The 20,905-nt window shown below is 50.0% G+C and overlaps 8 protein-coding genes across 8 annotated transcripts; 4 read left to right on the top strand and 4 right to left on the bottom strand.

Annotated features, from left to right (window-relative positions):
• Positions 1–604: 604 nt before the first annotated feature.
• On the top strand, positions 605–2,009 carry AUEXF2481DRAFT_71669 (carbohydrate esterase family 1 protein; the record flags this gene model as incomplete). The annotated part of the gene is made up of 2 exons (XM_013483305.1): positions 605–1,318; positions 1,374–2,009. 2 exons carry the CDS (start codon positions 605–607, stop codon positions 2,007–2,009), a joined length of 1,350 nt encoding a protein of 449 aa, XP_013338759.1.
• Positions 2,010–2,207: 198 nt separating this feature from the next.
• Positions 2,208–3,369, top strand: AUEXF2481DRAFT_45249 (uncharacterized protein). The gene has a single exon (XM_013483293.1). The coding sequence runs from the start codon at positions 2,419–2,421 to the stop codon at positions 2,878–2,880; it is 462 nt and encodes a 153-aa protein (XP_013338747.1). The 5' UTR covers positions 2,208–2,418; the 3' UTR covers positions 2,881–3,369.
• Positions 3,370–3,618: 249 nt separating this feature from the next.
• Positions 3,619–5,016, top strand: AUEXF2481DRAFT_71632 (uncharacterized protein; the record flags this gene model as incomplete). Its single annotated transcript, XM_013483299.1, has 1 exon — positions 3,619–5,016. One exon carries the CDS (start codon positions 3,619–3,621, stop codon positions 5,014–5,016), a length of 1,398 nt encoding a protein of 465 aa, XP_013338753.1.
• A 1,676-nt stretch (positions 5,017–6,692) lies between these two features.
• On the bottom strand, positions 6,693–10,015 carry AUEXF2481DRAFT_704612 (uncharacterized protein; the record flags this gene model as incomplete). The annotated part of the gene is made up of 7 exons (XM_013483313.1): positions 6,693–7,137; positions 7,190–7,753; positions 7,808–8,361; positions 8,412–8,925; positions 8,987–9,557; positions 9,611–9,879; positions 9,933–10,015. The coding sequence occupies 7 exons, from the start codon at positions 10,013–10,015 to the stop codon at positions 6,693–6,695; spliced, it is 3,000 nt and encodes a 999-aa protein (XP_013338767.1).
• A 480-nt stretch (positions 10,016–10,495) lies between these two features.
• On the bottom strand, positions 10,496–13,959 carry AUEXF2481DRAFT_576182 (uncharacterized protein). The gene is made up of 11 exons (XM_013483312.1): positions 13,793–13,959; positions 13,649–13,741; positions 13,550–13,594; positions 13,412–13,497; positions 13,092–13,360; positions 12,720–13,042; positions 12,609–12,672; positions 11,996–12,560; positions 11,787–11,945; positions 10,564–11,736; positions 10,496–10,511 (listed from the first exon to the last, which is right to left on the bottom strand). Exons 1-10 carry the CDS (start codon positions 13,862–13,864, stop codon positions 10,968–10,970), a joined length of 2,445 nt encoding a protein of 814 aa, XP_013338766.1. The 5' UTR covers positions 13,865–13,959; the 3' UTR covers positions 10,496–10,511; positions 10,564–10,967.
• Positions 13,960–14,483: 524 nt separating this feature from the next.
• Positions 14,484–15,981, bottom strand: AUEXF2481DRAFT_84079 (uncharacterized protein). The gene is made up of 3 exons (XM_013483310.1): positions 15,589–15,981; positions 15,037–15,530; positions 14,484–14,939 (listed from the first exon to the last, which is right to left on the bottom strand). Exons 1-3 carry the CDS (start codon positions 15,678–15,680, stop codon positions 14,599–14,601), a joined length of 927 nt encoding a protein of 308 aa, XP_013338764.1. The 5' UTR covers positions 15,681–15,981; the 3' UTR covers positions 14,484–14,598.
• A 429-nt stretch (positions 15,982–16,410) lies between these two features.
• On the top strand, positions 16,411–17,440 carry AUEXF2481DRAFT_34114 (uncharacterized protein; the record flags this gene model as incomplete). Its single annotated transcript, XM_013483289.1, has 3 exons — positions 16,411–16,584; positions 16,644–17,055; positions 17,115–17,440. The coding sequence occupies 3 exons, from the start codon at positions 16,411–16,413 to the stop codon at positions 17,438–17,440; spliced, it is 912 nt and encodes a 303-aa protein (XP_013338743.1).
• A 30-nt stretch (positions 17,441–17,470) lies between these two features.
• Positions 17,471–20,842, bottom strand: AUEXF2481DRAFT_576178 (uncharacterized protein). Its single transcript, XM_013483311.1, has 4 exons — positions 19,823–20,842; positions 19,205–19,678; positions 18,768–19,151; positions 17,471–18,717 (listed from the first exon to the last, which is right to left on the bottom strand). Exons 1-4 carry the CDS (start codon positions 20,357–20,359, stop codon positions 17,830–17,832), a joined length of 2,283 nt encoding a protein of 760 aa, XP_013338765.1. The 5' UTR covers positions 20,360–20,842; the 3' UTR covers positions 17,471–17,829.
• Positions 20,843–20,905: the final 63 nt, after the last annotated feature.

The raw sequence follows: 20,905 nt of genomic DNA, 5'->3' as shown, positions 1-20,905 counted from the left end.
ATGCCTGTCGCAGAGTGGTCCTTTTGCTGCATTCCACATGCAACTTTCAACCTTACCAAGTTGTGTGGTCGCTCATCACATGCGCCTCACACAAAGATTGGTGGTTAACCTCTTCTATGATGCGGCGCTGCAGCCCCACGGCCTGCCAGATGATTTGATATCTCGATCGTGACTAGTGGTACCGACCAAGTTGATGGGCTTGAACTGATGACGAGGCAGACAGCTCCAGTCATAAAGAGTCCCTGGTCCTTTGTCCGCGACTCGATCAAACACTTGGATCTTACAAGCAACCATGACGATCAAGTCTGCTATGCTGACCCTGCTGGCATTTGTGGCAACAAAAGCCGCTGCACAAACCATACCCTCAGCGAGCCAATGTCCGACCGCAAACGGGCAGATCATCACGGACAGTAATGGCAGTACCTACCGTGTCACTTGCTCATCTGATAATAGCATCGGCTCATACACCAATACTCATGCGGCTGCCTCATATCTGGACTGTATGGTTGCCTGCAACACAGCTGCTTCGGCTGGATGTCAAGGCTTCACTTATGTCGGCGGTGCCAATGGCCTCAGTTCGGGCACTTGCTGGCTGAAGAAGAGTATGGGCACCTACACTACAGCGTTGAATACATACATTTCAGCAAATAGACTGGGCGACGCTGTGGCAGCATCCCAGAGCAGTGTCGCTTCAACATTGGTCACTTCCACGACGACATCTTCATCGACTCCTGTGTCGACCGTAGCACTTGCAGCTTCGACAAGTCTGTGTCCTTCCTCAAACTTCACCTCTTTCGCCGACTCGGCTGGCGATGATTGGCAGATTCTTTGCGGCTTCGACACCAGTCCCGGATCTTTCGGTTCGGTATCCGCTGCCAGCTTGCCAGCATGCATTCAAGCGTGCAAGACAACGACAAATTGTAACGCGGTAACTTACATCGGAACCTCGTGCTACTTCAAAAAAGCCTTTGCCTCTCTGATTACGAAGTCTTCGGCAAGCAGCGCATTCTTGATCAACTCACAAAACTATCCGATACCAGTGTCCGGAAGCGGTGCAGCGAGTTCTGGATGCGGTAAGGCTTTGCCAGCCGGTGTTCAGCTTGGAGGTAAATCGACCACTTTCCAGCTGACGTCGAATGGCCAAGTCCGGTCGTTCAATGTGCATGTGCCCACTTCTTACAAAAACAATCAAGCAGCGCCGTTGGTCGTTGCGTATCATGGACGCTCCAATAACCAGCTCTCAGTTGAGAGCGACTCGCAGCTTTCGAGCGAATCTTGGAACCCTTTTGCCATCGCTGTTTATCCTCTCGGTGCCAATGTGAGTTTGAATCAGCAGGAACCGTATCCCGAGACAATTACTCACCCTGCAACAGCTGGAATGGCAGGGAGATCCAGACACAGTTGGTGGCTCGCCTTACTACGACGACCTGGCGTTCACCGATGATTTGCTCGATTACATCTCAACCCGCTACTGTGTTGACACAAGCAGAACCCTCGCAGCAGGATTCTCCAACGGCGGAGGCTTCGTCGGTACTCTTGCGTGCGATTCAACACTATCCAAAAGATTTAGCGCTTTTTCTGTAAACTCTGGCGCTGAGTACACTAATACCACAGGCACTTGCAACCCTCCCTCCGTACTTACGAACACGCTTGTGCAATCAGTCTGCTCGCCAGATCGTGCGGACGTCCCGATGCTTGAGTTTCATGGCGATGCTGATGGCACGATTCCTTATCCCGGTGGCCCTCGGCGAGGATACTGTCTTCCATCAGTGTCGCACTGGGTGACTGACTGGGCTCTCCGCGACGGCCTGTCAGCAACCAACGTCACTACGTCTTTGGCCAGTGGGAAAGTGACAAAATACGAGTTTGGGGCTTCGAAGGGTGTGCAAGGGTTGGTTACTCATTACAAGGTCGCCGGATGGGGACATTCTTGGGCAAGTATCAATGCTGGAGCTCCGATTGATGCTACGCCGATTATTATGGACTTCTTTTATCGTCATTCTGGTTGAGATCTCCTCCACATTTTCGGCTGAACGTCGCACTCTGCAAGGATACGTAATGGGACCTCGACAATGAAATAGCATTTGTCTCTAGCGTTGGCCGGAATCTGACAGCTGAATACAACAAGCGCAGCGTGTACGTGACTGGTCAATCAATGAGGGCTCTACTGTGAAGATGAAGATAATGTGAGAACGTTCTTGTCAACACGTCTTGAATGCGTTAAGCTTGTATATATGCGGCTCTGCGACGCGAACTCAAAATGACTCACACTTGTGTTCGGGCTACCATTCAACTTTGTTCCACATACTCACAGGGTACTATCAACTCCTTGAATGTGCCATATCAATCCAAGATCTCTTTGAACTTTTTCCCAACCTCGAGTCACGCAGCTGCGTTTTGAATCAGTATACCGCAAAGATGTCACCTCCAGCCCTTCCAATTCATAAAGCAACAACGAAACAATACTACGCAACAGATTCACCCTGGGAAGCCAAGATTGGCTACTACCGTGCAGTCCGCCGTGGTCCCTTCATCTTCATCTCGGGCACTACAGCCGTCGACCCAAGCTCCGACCCAAACAACCCCAAGGTGCTTCATCCTGGCGATGCAGGCGCTCAAGCCCATGTGACCTTCCAAGAGATTATCAAAGCCATCAAAGCTTTGGGAGGAAAAGGAGCAGAAAATATTGTGCGTACAAAGATGTTTGTGCAGAAGCAGGAGGACTGTGGTGCAGTAGCGGAAGCGTACAGCAAGGTACTGGGGAAACAGAATGGTGATGGGTTTGGCTCGACTGCGACTATGCTTGTGGTTGGTGGATTTGTGGATCCTGAGATGTTGGTGGAGATTGAATGCGATGCCATGGTGGACGATGAGGCTTGAGATGAGATGGAGAGTTTCTCAGTGGCGTGCTGACGCATCGGCGCTCGTTCTTTGAGTCTGATGAGTTTACTCAAGATAGCTAGCTACCAGTCCTCCTTGATGATGGAAATCACCTAGATGCCCAGTATCTGCACACCCGGTATCACAACTTTCGTCGCAGCTATCAACCCTCCAACCCCATCCAACAAACCCACTTGACAACACAATCGCCCGAAACAGAGTCAGCGCACTCGGCGTCAAACCAGTCTCATCGCAAATGAAAAGAGCATCGTCAGTGACAGGTGAATGAAGCCCAGGATGCATGCCGCCAGATTGCGAAAAATAAATTGGTTCTCTGCGCTGACCTGCATAGCTCATGCTCGAATTGCATGTCCAACCGTGCACGTGACTGCAGCTGGGCTTTGCGTGTAGCGGTCCTGACGTGCAGTAGCTGTTCTCTGGAGGACGACAATCGCAGAGTGAATGCACTATATACTGAACTGATGGGAATATAGAAGCACCACAATTGTTCGGAGATGGGAATTGGATCTCCGCATCTTATCTAACCGTGCTGATCAGCGCGATCTCCGATCTCCGGCGGATGTTGCGTCAGGATACGGCTTGGCAAAGAGAGATTGTACGTAACTGGTGAGAAGAAAAAAACACTCATACCGAGCGGCATGGAATGATGAGTCGACGAAACATTTTGTACCCAACAAGGGTACGCCTTGTTCATCAACTTTACACAAGTCAGAAAAGATGAAATCGCCCATTCCCGATTACCTGCACCACGTGCTCGAGGTGGCGCGTCCCAACGACGGAGGCGCTGCTGCGGCATACATCGAGACGCTGGCCAAAGCCGACACGTCCAAGATGGCAGTAGCTCTGGCCATGGTCGACGGCAATGTATACTCTGCAGGAGACGACAGGGTCGAGTTTTCGATCCAGTCCATCGCAAAGGCGTTCGTATACGCCATGGCCATCGAGGACTCTGGGCTCGAGGCAGTGTTGAAGAAGATTGGCGTCGAGCCTTCAGGCGACAAGTTCAACCAACTCTCGCTCGAGCGCAACACGAACCGTCCGATGAACCCGATGATCAACGCTGGAGCCATCACCGCACACACGCTTGTCGTTTCGCCGACTGCGACGCTGCACCAACGGACCGAGCGCATTCTCCAAGCCCTGTCGCGACTCGCAGGCCGCCAACTACGCGTCGACGAGGAGGTCTACGAGGCTGAGCTGAGGACTGCCGACAGAAACATGGCTATCGGCTACATGCTCAAGGCTGCTGGTGTCATCTCCTGCGATCCTCAGGAGGCCGTCAGGGGCTACATCAGACAGTGCTCCATCAATGTCAACGTCCAAGACTTGGCCATGATGTCCTCCGTCCTGGCCAACGGCGGCATGCATCCTCTCACCGGAGAGCAGATGATCCCGCAGACGAGTGTCCGTCAGGTCTTGTCCGTCATGACGACCTGCGGCATGTACGACGCTGCTGGTGATTGGGTGTCCAACGTCGGCTTCCCGGCAAAGAGCGGTGTCGCAGGTGCCATCATCGGTGCTCTGCCCGGCCAAGTCGGCATCGCCACCTTCTCTCCAAAGATCGACGAACGCGGTAACAGCGTTCGTGGCGTCGCCATGTGCGAACAACTTTCGCGCGACATGGGACTACACATGATGGATGTCAGTCACGTCGCACGATCCACCGTCCAAACAAGTGTCTCCACCCTCGTCGATGGCGAACACGAAAACCACAACAAGAACTGCGAGCGCAAGGTCATCGTCTTCAAGCTAAGAGGTGCCGTACGTTTCCCCGGTGCAGAAAGATTGACAAGAGCTCTGTCGCGGGAACTTGGAGAGTCAGACCCTATGGACCCAGGATCTGGCGACCACCGGAATGCCTGCGCTATCGTCTTTTCCTTCCGTCACGTCTACTCCCTGAACTTCATCGCGCGACGACTCATCCATGAGAACATCACACGACTGCTGACCGAGCATAAAAAGCTGGTCATTATCGATCCTTCGAGCGTACTGGAGTGGGATCCCGCAAAAGCTAAGGAAGGCCGCAATCCCATGGTCGTCAAAGATGACACCGAAGCTCGAGACTACATTGGTGGCACCGGCTGTCATGCCGTGTCCCAAGATCCTGAATGGTGAAGAGCTTCTTCCTGTCATCTCGCCTTTTCAAGCGTTGCTGCAATTCTTCTAACGTATATATACCCCCATAATGATTCATGTTGTTAGATCTACACACACATTCGTTGCCCGTCTCTTATCCAGTCATCTTCCCGCAACCATCGTGTTGCGTTTCTTGTCTTTGACAAAATGTACGTGAAGTCGGGTACAAGGTGCTCGTATGACTTTCACAACATCAAGAATATGTATCCTGGAAATGCAAGCTAGTCTCTAGCTCCAGCCGATTCCAGAAGTACCTTGACAAATGAGTTTTGCAATGTCCATGGTAATTGAGCCGGAATGTCTTTTGGCAAACAGCGGTTCTGAAATTGTACCGGCAGGGTTTAGAGTTCTGCCAAAAACTTATCGAGATCGAGTTCATGAACATCCATTCCCTCCAACGCCACTCACGGCAGGAAACAATCGACCAGGGTGATACATCGCGGCATGTCTCCAGCTGGTAGTACTGTCGTCACTCTTGATCATGTCCCAAATCAGGCACGCGATGACATGTGAGCATCCACCTGCAGCCAATCCTGCACCTCCTCCAGTCAAGAGTCATCCTGCACCTCCTTCACCAAAGAACAAGCCTCCACCTCTTCCGCCCAAGGATCAAACTTGGCCTCTGTCGAACAAGGGAAATGGACCCCCACCAAAAGATCCACACGAGCCAGACCTCCACGCCCGTATCCGCCTCCTTCTCCGCCTTCATGGTTTATACCTACTCCTACTCATACAGTTCTTACATGACACTTGTATGGACGCTTCACTGGATTCACACACTTCTACAGATGTGTCGAAGCACCTTCTGTTTGGTCCTTTTACTATCCACGAGTTTTGATAGCTGTTTCGTACACTTGATTCCTTCTTTCTTGAGAGGTTTGTAATTTAGTTTGGACAACAGTCTCTCACAGTTGGAATCTTGAAAGCACACCGTATGATTGTGATTTTTCAAGTGCCAACGTTCTTGTACGGAAACCAGAAGGCTAGTTGACTTGGTGAAGCATCGATCGAGCTTTTATGACGGCGGGAATCAGCAGGAAGGCTTACAATGACCCAGTGTTGACTTTGATGGAGTTTGATGACCATAGAAAAGTCTCTGATGAAGTCTGGAAGTCATCGTAAGCCGATCCCAGGGATGCTCTCCGTATATGAACGAATGAGGAAACGGAGGTTTGAGTGCTATTGAGTTGTTGGGCTTCAAGTGACTTGCAATTTCAGTAAACGTTTGCTGGTACTGGTAAAATCTTGTCTTACCACATCTAGCTTCGCCAGTCCTGTTGAGGCGTATCCTCGTGTCTCTGTACTAGTTATCGTCCTTGACTGGGGTGCGCAGTATCTCTCCATGTCCCGTAGCTGGCCAGAATTGCTTCCAAAGACAAAGTACCACCTGTCGACTCTGGGAACTGACACTCAAACTCTGTCTCGCCGGCCAGAAGTCGGCCCAAAATTTGACGAACAGAAAAGACCAGTTGTTCCGAGCGAGCTTGCTCACCAACCTGAAAATTATCAAAATCTAACAGCCGTCTGCGGATATTACGTCCTTCATTAAGCATCTCGCAGCCTCGAATGAAGCTTGAGACCGCCTGGCACTCGACAACGAGCTTTTGACGCCCTTCTCGGGGGATATGCTCTGGTGCCAATCAAGAGTAGACTAGTTACTCAGCTTCGTCGTATCCATCAGCCATGATGTCAAAATGTGTCACTCCGACCAGAAACTCAACGTCTCTGCTCAACTCGTTAACGCTATTCGCTACGACACCAGACAAAAGCTCGACAACCGCATAAGTGGAATAGCCAAGCTCTCGAACATGTCGACGATGTAAGATCTGCGGGTCGAATTGTTCCAAGTTTTGCCAAAGCTCGTATGGCTTGACGGCATCGACCGGGCCGGGTAGTTGCCTGCCTGTGGATAAAGCATCGGAAAGCTGATATAGCACACAGCTGATCTTTTGCGCATGTATGTTTGCTGACTCGATCAGCTCACAGAGATCCTGCATCCACTGCCTTGCCGATATTGAATGTTGGTGATACTGAGCGTGAGGACCATGGGTTGACCATGCTTGTGTCGAGTATGACATCAGCGCTGTGTATTCTAACAGTCTAATTGATAGTCAGCGGATGCAAGATATCGGGGATCCACTATGGAGCTCACAGTGATAGTCGATCGAGGATGTCTTTGTACTTTGCAACAGGAAACTTTCCTCCAAGGGTTGGCTCGTATTTCTGCAAATAGAGACTGTGCCTGACTGAGGCATTCAAAGCCATGGTTTTGTGAAACATGGCCTTTCGTGCTTTCGCCAAGACGTAGCCCCTGCTTTGCTGATTTGTTGAGTCGCCTTCCGTTCCTCTGAGCCTAAACTTGAGGGTGTGATGAACGATCATGTTGTAGTTGGCGACTAGATGCATACTCTTCGACAGCTGATCTCTCATCAGACTCCTGGCCGTGATGGGATATGGGAGATATGTAAAGAAGATCGAAGCAAGAGTGCCCCATAAGACACACGCGACTCGAACAGCACAAACTTCGTAGGGCTTGTAGTATATGACGCCGCGGGCAGTGGCGGCCTCTACTCCGATTTTGTTCACTTGGGTCAGGTATCCGATGGAGAGTACCTCGGTGATAAGGATGACCAACCAGCCGATGATGTGGCGTGGCCATCTTATAAGAAAGTACATCTGGATGAAAGATGCGAACCACATCATCACGATCACGCCGCTAGTCACATATCAGCTGAGGGTATCGGCTCGGACTAGGCAGTACAATACTCACGCTGTGTTACCGTTGGGGATATACCAGACGAGGTAACAGATGATGAGGGCCGCTAACGAGCCAAGTATGCGAAGGACGTAAGAGACGCCAGATTGTCCTGCCGACATGTTCGCACCGATAGCTGCAATGATGACGGACCAGATCAGACGGTAGTGGGTGAAAATATCCTGGGTCGGATGGAGGTAAGCCAAAATAGCGCACGACATCGTAGCGCATGCAGACCGGAAGCCAAAGCTGAATTCGGATCCTTTGAGATATCGTTGAAGTTTTCCGAGTCGGACACCGAATTGCTGATAGACATTTGTGGGAGGAAGATGCTCTACGTTATGCGCCCCTCGCCTGGTCTGTCCAAAGATCAGTTGTTCCTCTTCCTTGCTGTTTGGTCGATCTTCGTCAGCAACGGCTGCTTCACTTGTATCAAAGACGCTCGCGAGCCATTGACCGATCACCTGAACCGAGGGACAGATGAGCCGATTGTGTGACATCACGCCTTGCGATACGAGACTGTCAGAGAACTTGCAGAGCTCGAGTACAGCAAGACCCGCTGTATATAGCTGTGGATTCTTCATCAGAAGCTGAAGGTGAATGTGCGGACTTGACCTACCATGTGATGGGTGTACAGAACTAGATTGAGTCGTGGATCATGCAAAGATTCGAGTTCTGATGAGCCATTCCCGTTGTCTATATCCGCTGTCTCTCGTAGCGTCGTTGTTCTGGCATCGGTGTGATCTTCATTACCCAACCAGGGTGTTAAAGAGTCAAGTCTGTCTGTTTTGAACTGTAGAAGAAGACCTTCGAGATGTGTTGCGAACTTGCGATCTCCAGGTCTCATCAGCTCTCCTTTTGACTCTAGATCAGGTTGATCTTCTGATCTAGCACGTCTAGACGACGTTGACTCCTGGATAATCTCCAGCATCAGTCCGGAATGCTCCAGTCCATCATCGATAGCGTTAATCAGATTGCTTGCAGGTGCAATGAGAGCACCAAAAGAGGTGGACCATACAGCATCGTCGTGCCAGGGAGACATCTTCGAAGTCGAGTCGGCTTTAATCTCAGGAGCTAAGTGATGAGGATCATCTACTGCCTTGTAGAGGTCTTTGAGGTGAGCTAAGCCACCACTAGTATACACTGTCAGCTTCTCACGATCTTGTGTATACGACGATGTACCCATCGACTCACATCGGCATGAGTAAGCGACGACACAGGTTACTAATCGAAGTGATGTCATCTGCACCCAACTTTCCCCATGCGACTTCGCGCTTCGCCATGATGAGTTCCGCATGCATCTTGACATACAGCGTCTTGAGGGCAGACATTTTTTGTTGTAAACTATCGCCCTGTTCATCGGTTGCACGAGTCTGGGAGTCATCCGGGGGCTGTTGTGGTTGAATGGCGTCTGCCAAGGATTCGGACACGTCTCCCATGCTTTTAATATAATTAAAAGCCTGTTGTAGAACACCTTGAGCCGAGCGAATGTACTTTTCTTGGACCTCAAAGATTTCGGAGCGACAAGTGACGGGATATATGAACATGCCGGAGACGAAGCTGATGGCTACACCAGTAAAATAGCAGCGAGTCGTGAGATATATGAGGTCCCAACACTGAGTCCAAGTTGTGAATCGTGAGCACGATGTGAATTGTACAATCATGAAGATGTTGTAGAGGATCGTGGGTATCAAAAGATGGGGATAGCGCGCTTGGATACTGTTGCTTAACCAGATGTGAAAGAACAGCCAGACTCCAGTGATTGCTAATGTTTAATCAGTTTAGTGTCATGAGTCAGTCCGTGGGAGATGTAGTCACCACTTTGAGAAGAATTGTACGCATGTAGGCCCTGGGGATCAGTGTGGTATCGCGCCTGGAGGCTGGACCATGTGGCAAGCATTGCAAGTGGGATTGCAATCGCCGTGAATGCGCATATGGTCAAGGTCATCTGTATCAGCTTCGCACGCGGTAACAGATTGACAGTAACGACCGCAATGATTGCTACCAAGAATCCAAGAGATTGATATACTTCAGAAGCGGCCGTACTTTGATAGAGTGCCAGTGATACAGCCGTTGGTATGGATCCTCTGTGGTGTTCAGTCAGTGGAAGTGCAATGTTGTGGAGAGGAATGGGCTCTACTTTAACATGAGGAGAAGCATGCGTCGATCGATTCCAAGAGATCTCCACAGCGCAATTGGACGTTGCGTCATGGTAGAGGTCATTGTGGAATGGAGGGTACAGAGAGGGCTGATAGGGCCCGGTGAGCACTAATGTCGATAATGGATGTCGGTGGTCATTCACGTATACTTATACAGAGAGTCTCGGCAGCAGGTTCCATCATTTCGACCGAGATTTTCACCAATCCGCTCATCGTTCGTGAACCGAGAGCATCCTCCGGTGATGTGGTACTCGAGATAACAACGCCTCGTTCGAGAACAACAGCAAGACGCCGAGCAAGGTGCGAAAAAAAAGCGCCTTTGCGGTTATCGTGCCGAAGATAAGCTCAGCTTTGCAGATCAATGCACAAGTTCATCGTGCGTTCCTACTCTTAGATCGGACGGGGGTGCGATGTTGGAGATCTTTGTCGACAAAAGAGGTGCGCGTGAGAGGCTGTCACCCAGACTTCGTACTCATCCGATTGTTCCGGGACTTCGGCCGAAGCTCGAGAATTCCTTCGGAAGTCCACTTCGGAAGACGACCCATGACCTCCATTCTACTCTGAACATGACAGTCAGCCAGCAACGCCACCGACGCATCAAGGGTACTTCACATCTGGTATAGTTGCCGATCTCAGAGCACCTCGCATCGCGTGCGAAGAGATTAGTCGTGAAGCCAAGATTCGAATTGGGAGCCGGACTTCCAGTACAAGAGCAGGAAATTGAGATGTCGTGTTGTGTGTCTAGAGGCCAAGGACACATTCCGACTGGACTCGAAGACCAAGAGCCACTTTCACCATCCTGCCGCTGCGGAGGTCTAAGCTCCGGGAACACAAGGATGCTAGGATACTAAAACGTATAAATTGATTGATCGCGGCGCATTCATTTATACAGAACCGTACTCCATTCACGACTGATAGAATTACCAGACCAAATTATCAACTGGCTTCAACGACGCACATCCCATCCCATGTACATACTCTTCCGCGTGATACTACATCCCCGCTGCTCAAATGTCCTACAGCTTCCTGTCTATGGCAGCAGCTCTCTTTCTCACGCTTTCCACCGTCAACGCGGCTCTATGCCTTTTCTCCGTAATGATGTATTCCCTGTACAGATAAGCTAGCCCAACTGTACCACCAGGACCAAGGGCGATTGTGAGCAGTGTCATAGTCGTCACCAATTCGAACCAGCTTTTCTCAAGCATACCAGCAGATTTGGCGTCCCAAGCAAAGTAAACAAGCCAAAGGTATGTTGATGCTACGAAGATGAGTAGATTCCACTGTACCACGTTGTCGGTGAAGGACTCTATATCAGTGACGGCCTGGAACGGGATCTGGGGGATGAAGATATGATATAGTGAGCTGGGTGCTTTGAAGACTGTCCAGAGCCAGACAGCCGTCGATACAAGAGCAGGTACAGCGATTGTGTATCTGATGGTTGAGACATCACGTTTTGGTGCGTAGATCTTGTCATGGTCGATGGTATCTTCCAAAAACTTGCTGATAGCCCACTGCGTAAGAGATTGCCAGATTGGGAAGAAATGCCAGATCTGCAACCAAGTCTGCACCTTGACGTTCACGGGCAGGAAGTAGTCTTGTAGAATGGGAAAGTAGTAGACCATCAAGAGCGAGGGCAGAATTGAGCGTGTATAGTTCAGTCTCGTCAGTCTCATGTCGGTGGCTTTGAAGGAGTCGATGGGTGTCAACACCCAGTGGAGAAAGTAATACAAGGGGGCCACGAGTCCGATCCCCTTCACTTGGGCGAAGATTGCGAACAGACTAGGTCTAACATTTGTCAGTCGTTGTCAAATTGTCCTGACATGGAGGTCACTCACAGCTGAACTGGCATCAAGGCGTTGCAACGACGGACAGACTCGATAGACCAAATCGCAAGGACCACGCCGAAGTAGGCTAAGAGAGTGGCAATACGATGGCCGGCAGCGGCGTCGAAGTTTCCCGAAGCAGAGACATAGACACCGGTCAAGACATCAGATCTGTTCAAATCAGCAGGAGATACAAGGATCTCATGGGCTCCGGTACTCGCCTGTTACTCTGTCCGGCAAAGCCCAGAAAATTTCCTGTCAAAGGCGGTACCAACTGTCCAGTGGCGTTCTGGGCGAAACCCAGGGAACTCTCATTTCCAGTGTTGATGAATGTAGGATTCGCGATACTCCAAGCATAGCCAAAGAGACCAAGGAAAGGTACTGCAAGCATAGCTCGGACAAGGAGGTTCTCCTTGTGACCATCACCCTGTTCAGGATTGAAGGGCAGGGTACCTTTGATGGATTGCTCCGGAGGTGAGAGATAATCAATCAGAGTTGCTCCAACAGCCATGTTGCTACCCAAATTCTCCAGAAAGTCTCCAAGAATGGTTAGTCCGTACTTTGCAAACAAGACATGGCCCCAAGTCGCATGAGCCTGGAGACGGGTGAGCAGACTCGAGGCATCGATTGCAGCTTTGGCCCGAATCTCGCGGTTTTTCTGGTAGTCTTGAAGACAAGCCACGATCTGATCTTCGGATGGTCGTGCTCCCTGAGTCTGATCGGCCAGCTTCTTGATCGAGTTGGCAAGAGCGGCAGCACTTTCGATTGCTGCGTTCCCCCCAAAGCCTATTTATCGTCAGCATTTTTCGCCTCTCGCATAGAACAAAAGCTTGCCAGCATTTGGAGTCATCTTATGAGAGGCGTCGCCGACGCAAGCAACACGTCCCCACGTCCAGATCTGGGTCTTATTAGCACATGTTCCATTCACAATAGGGTTTATAATACCTTGTACGAAGCAGTTTCGACTCCAACAAGCGTACTTGAAACACTATGTTTGTGTATATCCTTCAGACACACGCTTTCCGTAGCTTTCAGACCGCCCAGACGCTCTGCATACTCAACTTTGTCGGTCTCGGTGTACGTCGGGATATGAGGAAGCTTGTAGATCTCGTCCATCATCTCAAAAGCAAAGTAATAGGTGCGATCATCTTTACCGACGATGGTCATGAGGCTGCAGTTTTTGTTGTAGCCGATATGCAAGTCGCCGATGGTCAAGCCAGCAGAGGAAGAAGCAATCCCGTAAAGACACCGATACGAGCATTCGAGGGCTGAAATGCGGTCAGCCGAGCTTGAGATATCAAGTCAATGGGACCTTACAATTCTTATCGGCTTTGACCAGCTCGGAATCTACCTCATCCGCGAGGCGCCACATTTCGCTTCTGGCCTTCGAGTTGACACCATCCGCTCCTGCCAGGATATCACCGGTGTAAGAGGTATCGTCCTCGCAGATGACTGTCACTCCGCCAGAGTGTTGACGAACTTGCGAAAGTTTCTTCCCTACATGAATCTTGCTCTTGTCCTTGATGTTGTCGTACAATACCTGGAGGATATCTTGTCTGTCGCTGAATGCAAACCCATATCCAGACCTTTCTTTTGTTAGTAGGCATTTGATTCGGAGTGTTGTCATCATATTCTACCTGGATTTCATGAGTTTCGAAACCCCGTTGGGCTTGGTCAACAGTTTGCCATCGCTATCGCGATCATGGATCCATTGGATTGGTTCCTATTAGAGTCAAGCACTGCTCACGGATGTAATTTCCGGCGTCTTCACGTACCACACACGCGTACAAGGCATCTCTACAGCCTAACTGATCCATAATCTGTGCAATGTGAGCTATGTCGAGATCAAGAAGCTTGAGTAAGCTGGTACCCACCCTAGCCCCATTTGACATGATACCAATGGAAGCTCCCACCTGCGGCGCCAACTCTCGTCTTCTTTCAAGGAGGATATAATCGATGTTTGCTTGCTGGTCACATTGTCATTTGTATGTATGATGACGGATTGTCGGATCTCAAACCTCAAGAGCGTTCGCAAGCGTCAGACCAGCGATACCGCCTCCAGCTATGATGATCTTCATCGGAGCAGCCATAGTAAGAAATTATCGCGAGAGGGCCAACGATAGGTCGGAAAGAATCAGATTGAAGAATCTCGATCAAGACGTAGCAGAAGGGGGCAGAGGCAGAGATAGATATAGATGGGGATAGGTGAGATGATGCGGCTGCGGATTTCTCAGCCATAGCGCTTACTTGAGCTTGACAAAAAGGGAAAAAGGTACTACCTAAGTATGCATGGGTGGTACAAATTTGGAACATCAAACCATCGATTGCTAGCAGATGCAAGCTAGAGACGCAAAGCAGGCAAGACACCCACAGATGAGTAAACTGGTACTGCGGCAGAAAACCAAACTTGGGCGGGCAGATGGACAGATCGACGGGTAGTGCTGAGTAGAGGCACCGTAAGGAAGAGTGTAGAGATGTCGATCACGTGGGCGAAGGTCTCACCGGTCAATTCCATGACGGAGCGGCTAAAAGCTGGAGTGTAGATCGCTACAGGAGCAAGGATGCAGCAACGACGAACGTAAGCTCGCCTACTTACATACATCAGAGTCTCCTGAGGGCAATAGAGAGTGATGAAGGACAGGAAGGATCAAGCTGCAGCCCTGGAAAGAGGCGGGGTCTGCTGACGCCAAGATAGGTGCATATGAAACGCTGGGGTACAAAGATCTGGGAACAATACGCGATACCTACAAACAGTAAAGACTGTGAGTTAGCTATTGGGTAGGAAAATCTATCTATCCAGACATGCTACACCTCCTTCCTTCCTTTACAAAGCAAAAGTTCCTACCCAAAACACCACTAATCCCAACACTCCTCCAAACCCAATAAACATTTTCGCAGCATCGCCAGACGAAAGCCCGTATGGAGGTCGATTATTCGGATTCTCCTTTAACTGCGTAGCAGCGCTCACACTGGTCTCGTTGATGAACCTCTGACCAGCAATAATACTGATGTTTTCGAAGTGACCTGTCGTGCTCTCGAAAGCGACTGATCGGTCGGTGAACATGGGGTAGCAGACTCTGACTTCAGTGTCGTTTGCCAGAGTGAAGTTTGCAGGGCAGTTTCGGATTAGCCCATTGATACAGCGGTATTCTGGTGTAAACACGACTGTCAAAGTACTATGGTCAGCGACGTGGAAAATGGAAGAAGGGAGTAAACAGAACGGAGCGGGTTCGAAGATATAAAGAAAGAAGGCAAATCTTACCCCATCCACTGGTGCCCTGGTCGAAAGTGACAGTCTCATTTTCCATTGCTCCATAGCCCGCGGTATCGTACACCGCCCGAGAGTCTCCAGTCGAATTCCACATGGTCCATCCGACGGCATACCTCTGATCTGTGATCTGGGTGCCATTCGCAAATGATACATAGTTGTAAAGTTCAGACCATCCTCCACTGAGCACACTGCATGAAGTGGACACGTTGCTTGTATTGCAGACTACACCGCTTGAGATGACTCGATTGGCATCGGAATAAGAGACGTGGCTTGTGTTTGTGAGGGTGGTGAAGCCTGAGCAGACTGGAGTCGTGGGATCGCGGGTCGCATAGCCGGCGGCATTGGTCGAGGTGATTGTGCAGGTTGCGAAGAGAACCGCGTATAAAGCGGCGCGAGAAAGCATGATCAGATCGAAAGCTAAGTGGTGCCAAATAGGGTGTTCACGACGGACCTGACCATTCGATTGTACAGAGCCTGGGATGTTACTTACTCGTTAGCAGGAACGTGGCTCAATGTCTTCTACTCCCAGCTTTGTTTATATACACGATGATCAGGCAGATCAGAGGCACGCGTTTATGTCCTTGTAGGATTCGTGTTGCAGTCGCGTCTTGGCTTTCGCACCAAACGAGTGTCATTGCTGCTTGGCATGCTTCCGCGGATGTTGGTTTATGCTATTGATCGTGTACGAGGATGCGGCGAAGGAGTGTTGAATCAAGAAGTCGTTATTTCCAGACGACAGACTGCAAGCTGCTGTTCACGTGCGCAGTTGGGTACTGATCGACATGACGTTCTGTGCGGGCATGAAGTTGGAGACGTTTGGCGAAGGGAGATAGGACTCAGACCTGAGTCGCCGGGAGAAGTCTTCCTGTAGCCTGCCTTCTATTGCAGTTCTTCTATGCAATAGCATAGTTTGTCAGCATGAAGAAAGGTGTGGTCATGTCTCGTCTTTAGTCGGAAGAACAGACGGGCTCGGGCTCTGTTTCTTAGAAGCCGCAATGTGGGGCGCCAAGCTTTCACAGCAGCAGCCACTGCCGAAGCAGCTCTTCTACACTGCTCTGAAACAATGTATTGCTGTCGTTCGTAATACCGGGTTCCGTCCAAAGCCCGCTCCTGCTATCTTTGGTAAGCTGGAGTATGGAAGCGCAAAACCATCACCAAATACTCGGCAGCGAGATGGGGCGACAGCTGCAAAGCTGACGAAGCGGGGAGCATTACGTAGATGATGGTCCGATCCATCTGTAGGCATCGCATTGCTATATAAGGATCCAGGACGGGCATCAGCAAACGAACTCTAACCATTCCAACACAACACGATCCCACTGCACTACAAGCTATCCAAGTCTCTTCACACCAAATTATTCAATCATGTCCAAGCTCATTACTGTTTTCGGTGCCACTGGCAATCAAGGTGGCTCGGTCATCAAGCATCTGCTAGCCGATTCCACCATCATGCAATCTTTCAAGCTCAGAGGTATCACCAGAGACATCTCAAAGCCGTCTGCAAAGGCTTTGGCAGCCAAGGGCGTCGAGCTCAAGAGCGTGAGAAGCAAATTCCCCAATAGTTGGAAAGACACACACTGACATCGATACCCATGTAGGCTGATTTGAACGACGAAGCCTCCGTCGCTCAAGCTATCAAAGGCTCACACACAGTTTTCCTTGTCACAAACTACTGGGAAACTGCAAATCCAGCTACTGAGATCGCCCAGGGAAAAAACGTCGCTAATGTGGCTAAGAAAGAAGGGATCTCACATCTTATCTTCTCCTCCTTGCTCAATGTCACCAAAACCAGCAAGGGTAAACTCGCCCATGTCCCTCACTTTGACGGCAAAGCAGAGATTGAGGAGTATATCAAGGAGACCGGTGTCCCTTGTAGTTTCATCCTGCCAGGCTACTTCATGTCCAACTTGAGCCAGATGTTGCAGAAAGGTGAAGACGGGTCTTTGACTTGGGCATTGCCCATCAGCGATGACGCAAAGTTCCCTCTCTTCGATACGGCTGAAGACACCGGTAAGTTTCTACATTCATCTCGTCAAACTCGATTCAGAGAACAATACTGACATCATCAGGCAAATTCGTCAAGGCCGCCATCAAGTCTCAAAGTCCTCCTTCCGGCAAGCAAATCCTCTGCGCTACCGACTACTACACTCCCAAACAGATCCTGTCAGAAATTGAAGAAGTGACCGGCAAGAAGACAAACTTCTACAAGATCTCAAGCGAACAGTACAAGTCATACCTTCCCGAATTCATGGCTGAAGAGATGCTCGAGAACCATTTGTTTATTGAGGAACCTGGATACTTCAATGGTGCTAGTCTTGATGAAAGTCTTGGTTTGTTGGAGGAGGCTCCTGTTACTTGGAAGGAGTTTGTGAAGAAGAGTGGTGATTTCAATTGAACGCTCAAGAAGCGGTGGGCTGGTAGTGTCGGGATGTCTGTCCGGAGGGGTGCTTCGCTGATTTGGCTGGTAATTGAGCAATAAGTTTAGTCTGCAGTGCTACCTCCAGACAGCCTATCTACCATCTCATTCGATTCTTCCATTTGGTCTTTTTCGATTCTCTCAAGACAATAACAATCCAGATGGAGGGGATTTTGTGGCCCATAGGCGTGGTGGGAAGGTCAAGATATGCTTCCGTTTGGTGTCGTCGTGTTGTCCTGGACTGTTTCTAGGATCCAAGATTTTTCTGCTTTGCACACAAGATGTCTCTGGTCGAAAGCGAAGCAAAAATCTCATAGATTCCTGCCCATGTCCATTGTGTTGGGCTAGGATTCAGGTATGCTGGTTTGTCATTTTTCGAAGAGGAAGTCGGGCACGCCACTCTCCCAACCCTCGAAGCTATACTGAGTGACATCATCAACAAAGCCTTGCCAATTCATCCATGGCGTATTTCCAGTCTCCAGCCCGAGTTCGAAGTCCTGAGGTAGCGTCTCAAGATCGTTTAGCCATGTGTCGAAGCTCTCCGGTCCTGCGGTATACGGCAATGAGTTATTGAACCGCCAATTCAATGACGCGTCTTCCGGTTCGCTGTGCCCAGGCTCAAAAGAAGAAGAGATACCAGATGCCTGAGATCGACTAAGCAGCGGTGATTGCGTCTGTAGGGAAGACTCAACCTGTCCGTTGTGTCTGTCACGTATCTGTGAGTCAAAGTCCCTTCGTTGTCGAGCCATAGCCATCAACTTGACAAGAGGCTTCCACAACGGTCCTGAAGTCCCATCAGCGACTTTGGTGGCTTCGATTGCATAGGCAGACTCAGCCACTTTCCAGGCTCGATCGACCAGCATCTGATCTCCTTGACGTGCACTAAGCTCTGCCAATAGCACAGCCAGTGGATGCCATCCTGCAAAGCCCCTGAAGTACCAATGCCATGGTTTGAAAAGCTCGGATTGTAGCAGTAGGCTTTGTTCGAGAGCTTGCACGGCGCGTGATAGTACATTGCCTTCTCCCGAGACTGGTGTGATACATGATGGATGGCGTTGTAGCGGACGTATAACATATAGCTTCATGTATGACAGGATGCTCTTGCCGAAGTGTAGTATAGCATTCTGGAGCGGCACGAAGGGATCCAGAGAGCTGAAATACTGTTGAGTGAGATGGCGCTCTAGTGATGCCACGGCTTGATCGCGAACATGCAACGAGCTCTGCATAGGTGTCATCGGTCCCTTAGCTTCACCTGCCTGCAACTTGGTCAGATACTTCTTTTATGGCTGCTTCCTGACGCACTTACTGTGACAAAACACAATTCGCGAAGCAGCAGCTGAGTCTCCGCGACGAGTCTCAAAAAGGTCACAGGCCCCGCAGTCACCGTCTCGCGCTGCGTTATCAATGGTTCGCTGATACTCGTGCCATCGAAATCAGCGTCGAGTAGATCAAGAGGACATTGAGTATCGTAGCTATCAGACGCGATGACCGGATCGCTGCAGCGATCAAACGCTGCTCGTAGATCCAGAGTCAACAAGGTTTGCCATGTTTGTCTGGCTACTTGAGCTTGGAAGACTGTGAGGCTATGAAACGACTCTTCACGATGTAGCTTTAGCGACTGTGCGATACGCACGGCAAGTGATATCAGTGTCCATGTTTTTGCGCTGTGATCCTGCGTTCGGATGGCCGCCTTTTTAGTCTTGTCAGCTCGATGAACTCTGCTGTGTTTTCATAGTGACCTACCACGTAAATGATGAGAGCTTGTAAAGCGACAATGTTGTGGTTCTTGTGGATGTCGACTTGACGAATGTGATGTGCAGTAGTCTCTTGCCAGAGCCCAGAAAGCAAAGACTTGTCTTGCCCGAAGAATTCCAAACAGTCTGAGTCGGATAAAGAGCAGATTGCTGCATAGACGACTGCAGATCGTAAAGCTCCGCAAGAGTCATTGTCATCAGACTTGCCCAGATAGTGGGTACCGTTTTCCAGCGCGGACTTGAATGTAGGCAGATGAATAAGTTTCAGCACTGGATCCACACGGTAGGTGTAGACGTCCAGCAGCTTGCGCATCTGTTCCTTTGACAAGTTGAGCATCCCGGCGTTCGAATTCAAGTAGCTTGTGTTGCGAGACAGATTGTCGAAGGCTGTTTGTTCAACTGATTGGGGTGCGAGATCATCAAGATCATCTTGTGCTTCAATTGCAGACCGCAGACCATCGAGCTGTGAGTAGCACCAAAATCAGCATTGTACTGAACAAGACTCGTATTCACCGGATCGGTATAGACCATGCGGATGCACCATGGGTCCTGTTCGAAGAGGTGGAAGCAAGTTCCGATCAGACAAAATCAACTCAAGGCCACTTACCTCACTGCTCAACTGTGTCCATACCGACGCGCCCATGGTACGCCTAACATCCTTCCGAAATCTCGGACACTGAGACAGATCCTCAACTCCTATCGGGTGTTCGGCACTGTTGAGACCACCATGCTGTAGAACCACAGTATCTTCCATGCCTGATACTCCATGCGACGACTCCCCGACCGGCGGATCTCCAACTCCGCCCAAATCACGAGCCGAAAGTACAAGCTGTTCAAGTCTCTTAATCCTATGACGTAGATCTAGACTTCCCTCAGGTCTTCCGCCTTTGCGTCCCCGAGCTAGGCGAGCACGAACGACGGGGCTGCATGTCTTGCCAGATTTAACGCAGGCGGAACAAGGCTGCTGTTTGTCGCATCGAATCTTGCGTTTTGCGCATTGTTCGCACTGGAGCGCAACACCGTTTGGGTTGCCGCTTTTTTGGCCTGACAAGGTCAAAAGGTCCATGAGAGAATAAGAGAGCTCTGATCTGGCGCGATTGTTGTACGTTGATGAAGGAACGTTGCGAAGATGGTCATTGCCCATGCGATCCTTCTTATCGATAAGGATTTCTGCATGAGAGTCGAAGTATGCTCAATTGTGATCTACAAAGAAAGCTGCAACGTTGATGATTTGTTTCGCTTGATTACCGTGATATCATCTCTCATGATCGCCGTTTGATTTTGTTTCACCTTCCAATCGTTTCGACAATTTCAAAGTCCTCTTTCCAAAGTTCCCTCCCGAGACCAGAAGCCAAGGTGCCTCTCTTTCCTCATCCATCAACACCCTTGTGATCTCCTCAACATTATACCCCAGTTCAATCAGCTCACCCAACCATTCAAAATCAAATGCCAAATCTGCCGCCTTCTGTGTGAGAATATCTTTTACTGATGTGGCGTCTTGATCAATAACAGCTTTCATCAACACATCATCAGTGGCTGTCAAGACGATGTTCTGTAGAAGAGAAGACGAGCGTTGGCGACGCAGTCGAAATTCGGCCTCTTCATGTGCACTCAATATGCTTGCGATACTTGCATGGTCTTCACCAACTGTGTCGTCTATGACGAGGGACTCGAAGCTGTCATGGGATTT

This window comes from Aureobasidium subglaciale (assembly GCF_000721755.1).
Source record: "Aureobasidium subglaciale EXF-2481 unplaced genomic scaffold scaffold_46, whole genome shotgun sequence".
NCBI classification, from domain to species: domain Eukaryota; kingdom Fungi; phylum Ascomycota; class Dothideomycetes; order Dothideales; family Saccotheciaceae; genus Aureobasidium; species Aureobasidium subglaciale.
Note: the sequence above shows the minus strand (reverse complement) of the source record. Positions and strands in the feature narration are given on the sequence as shown.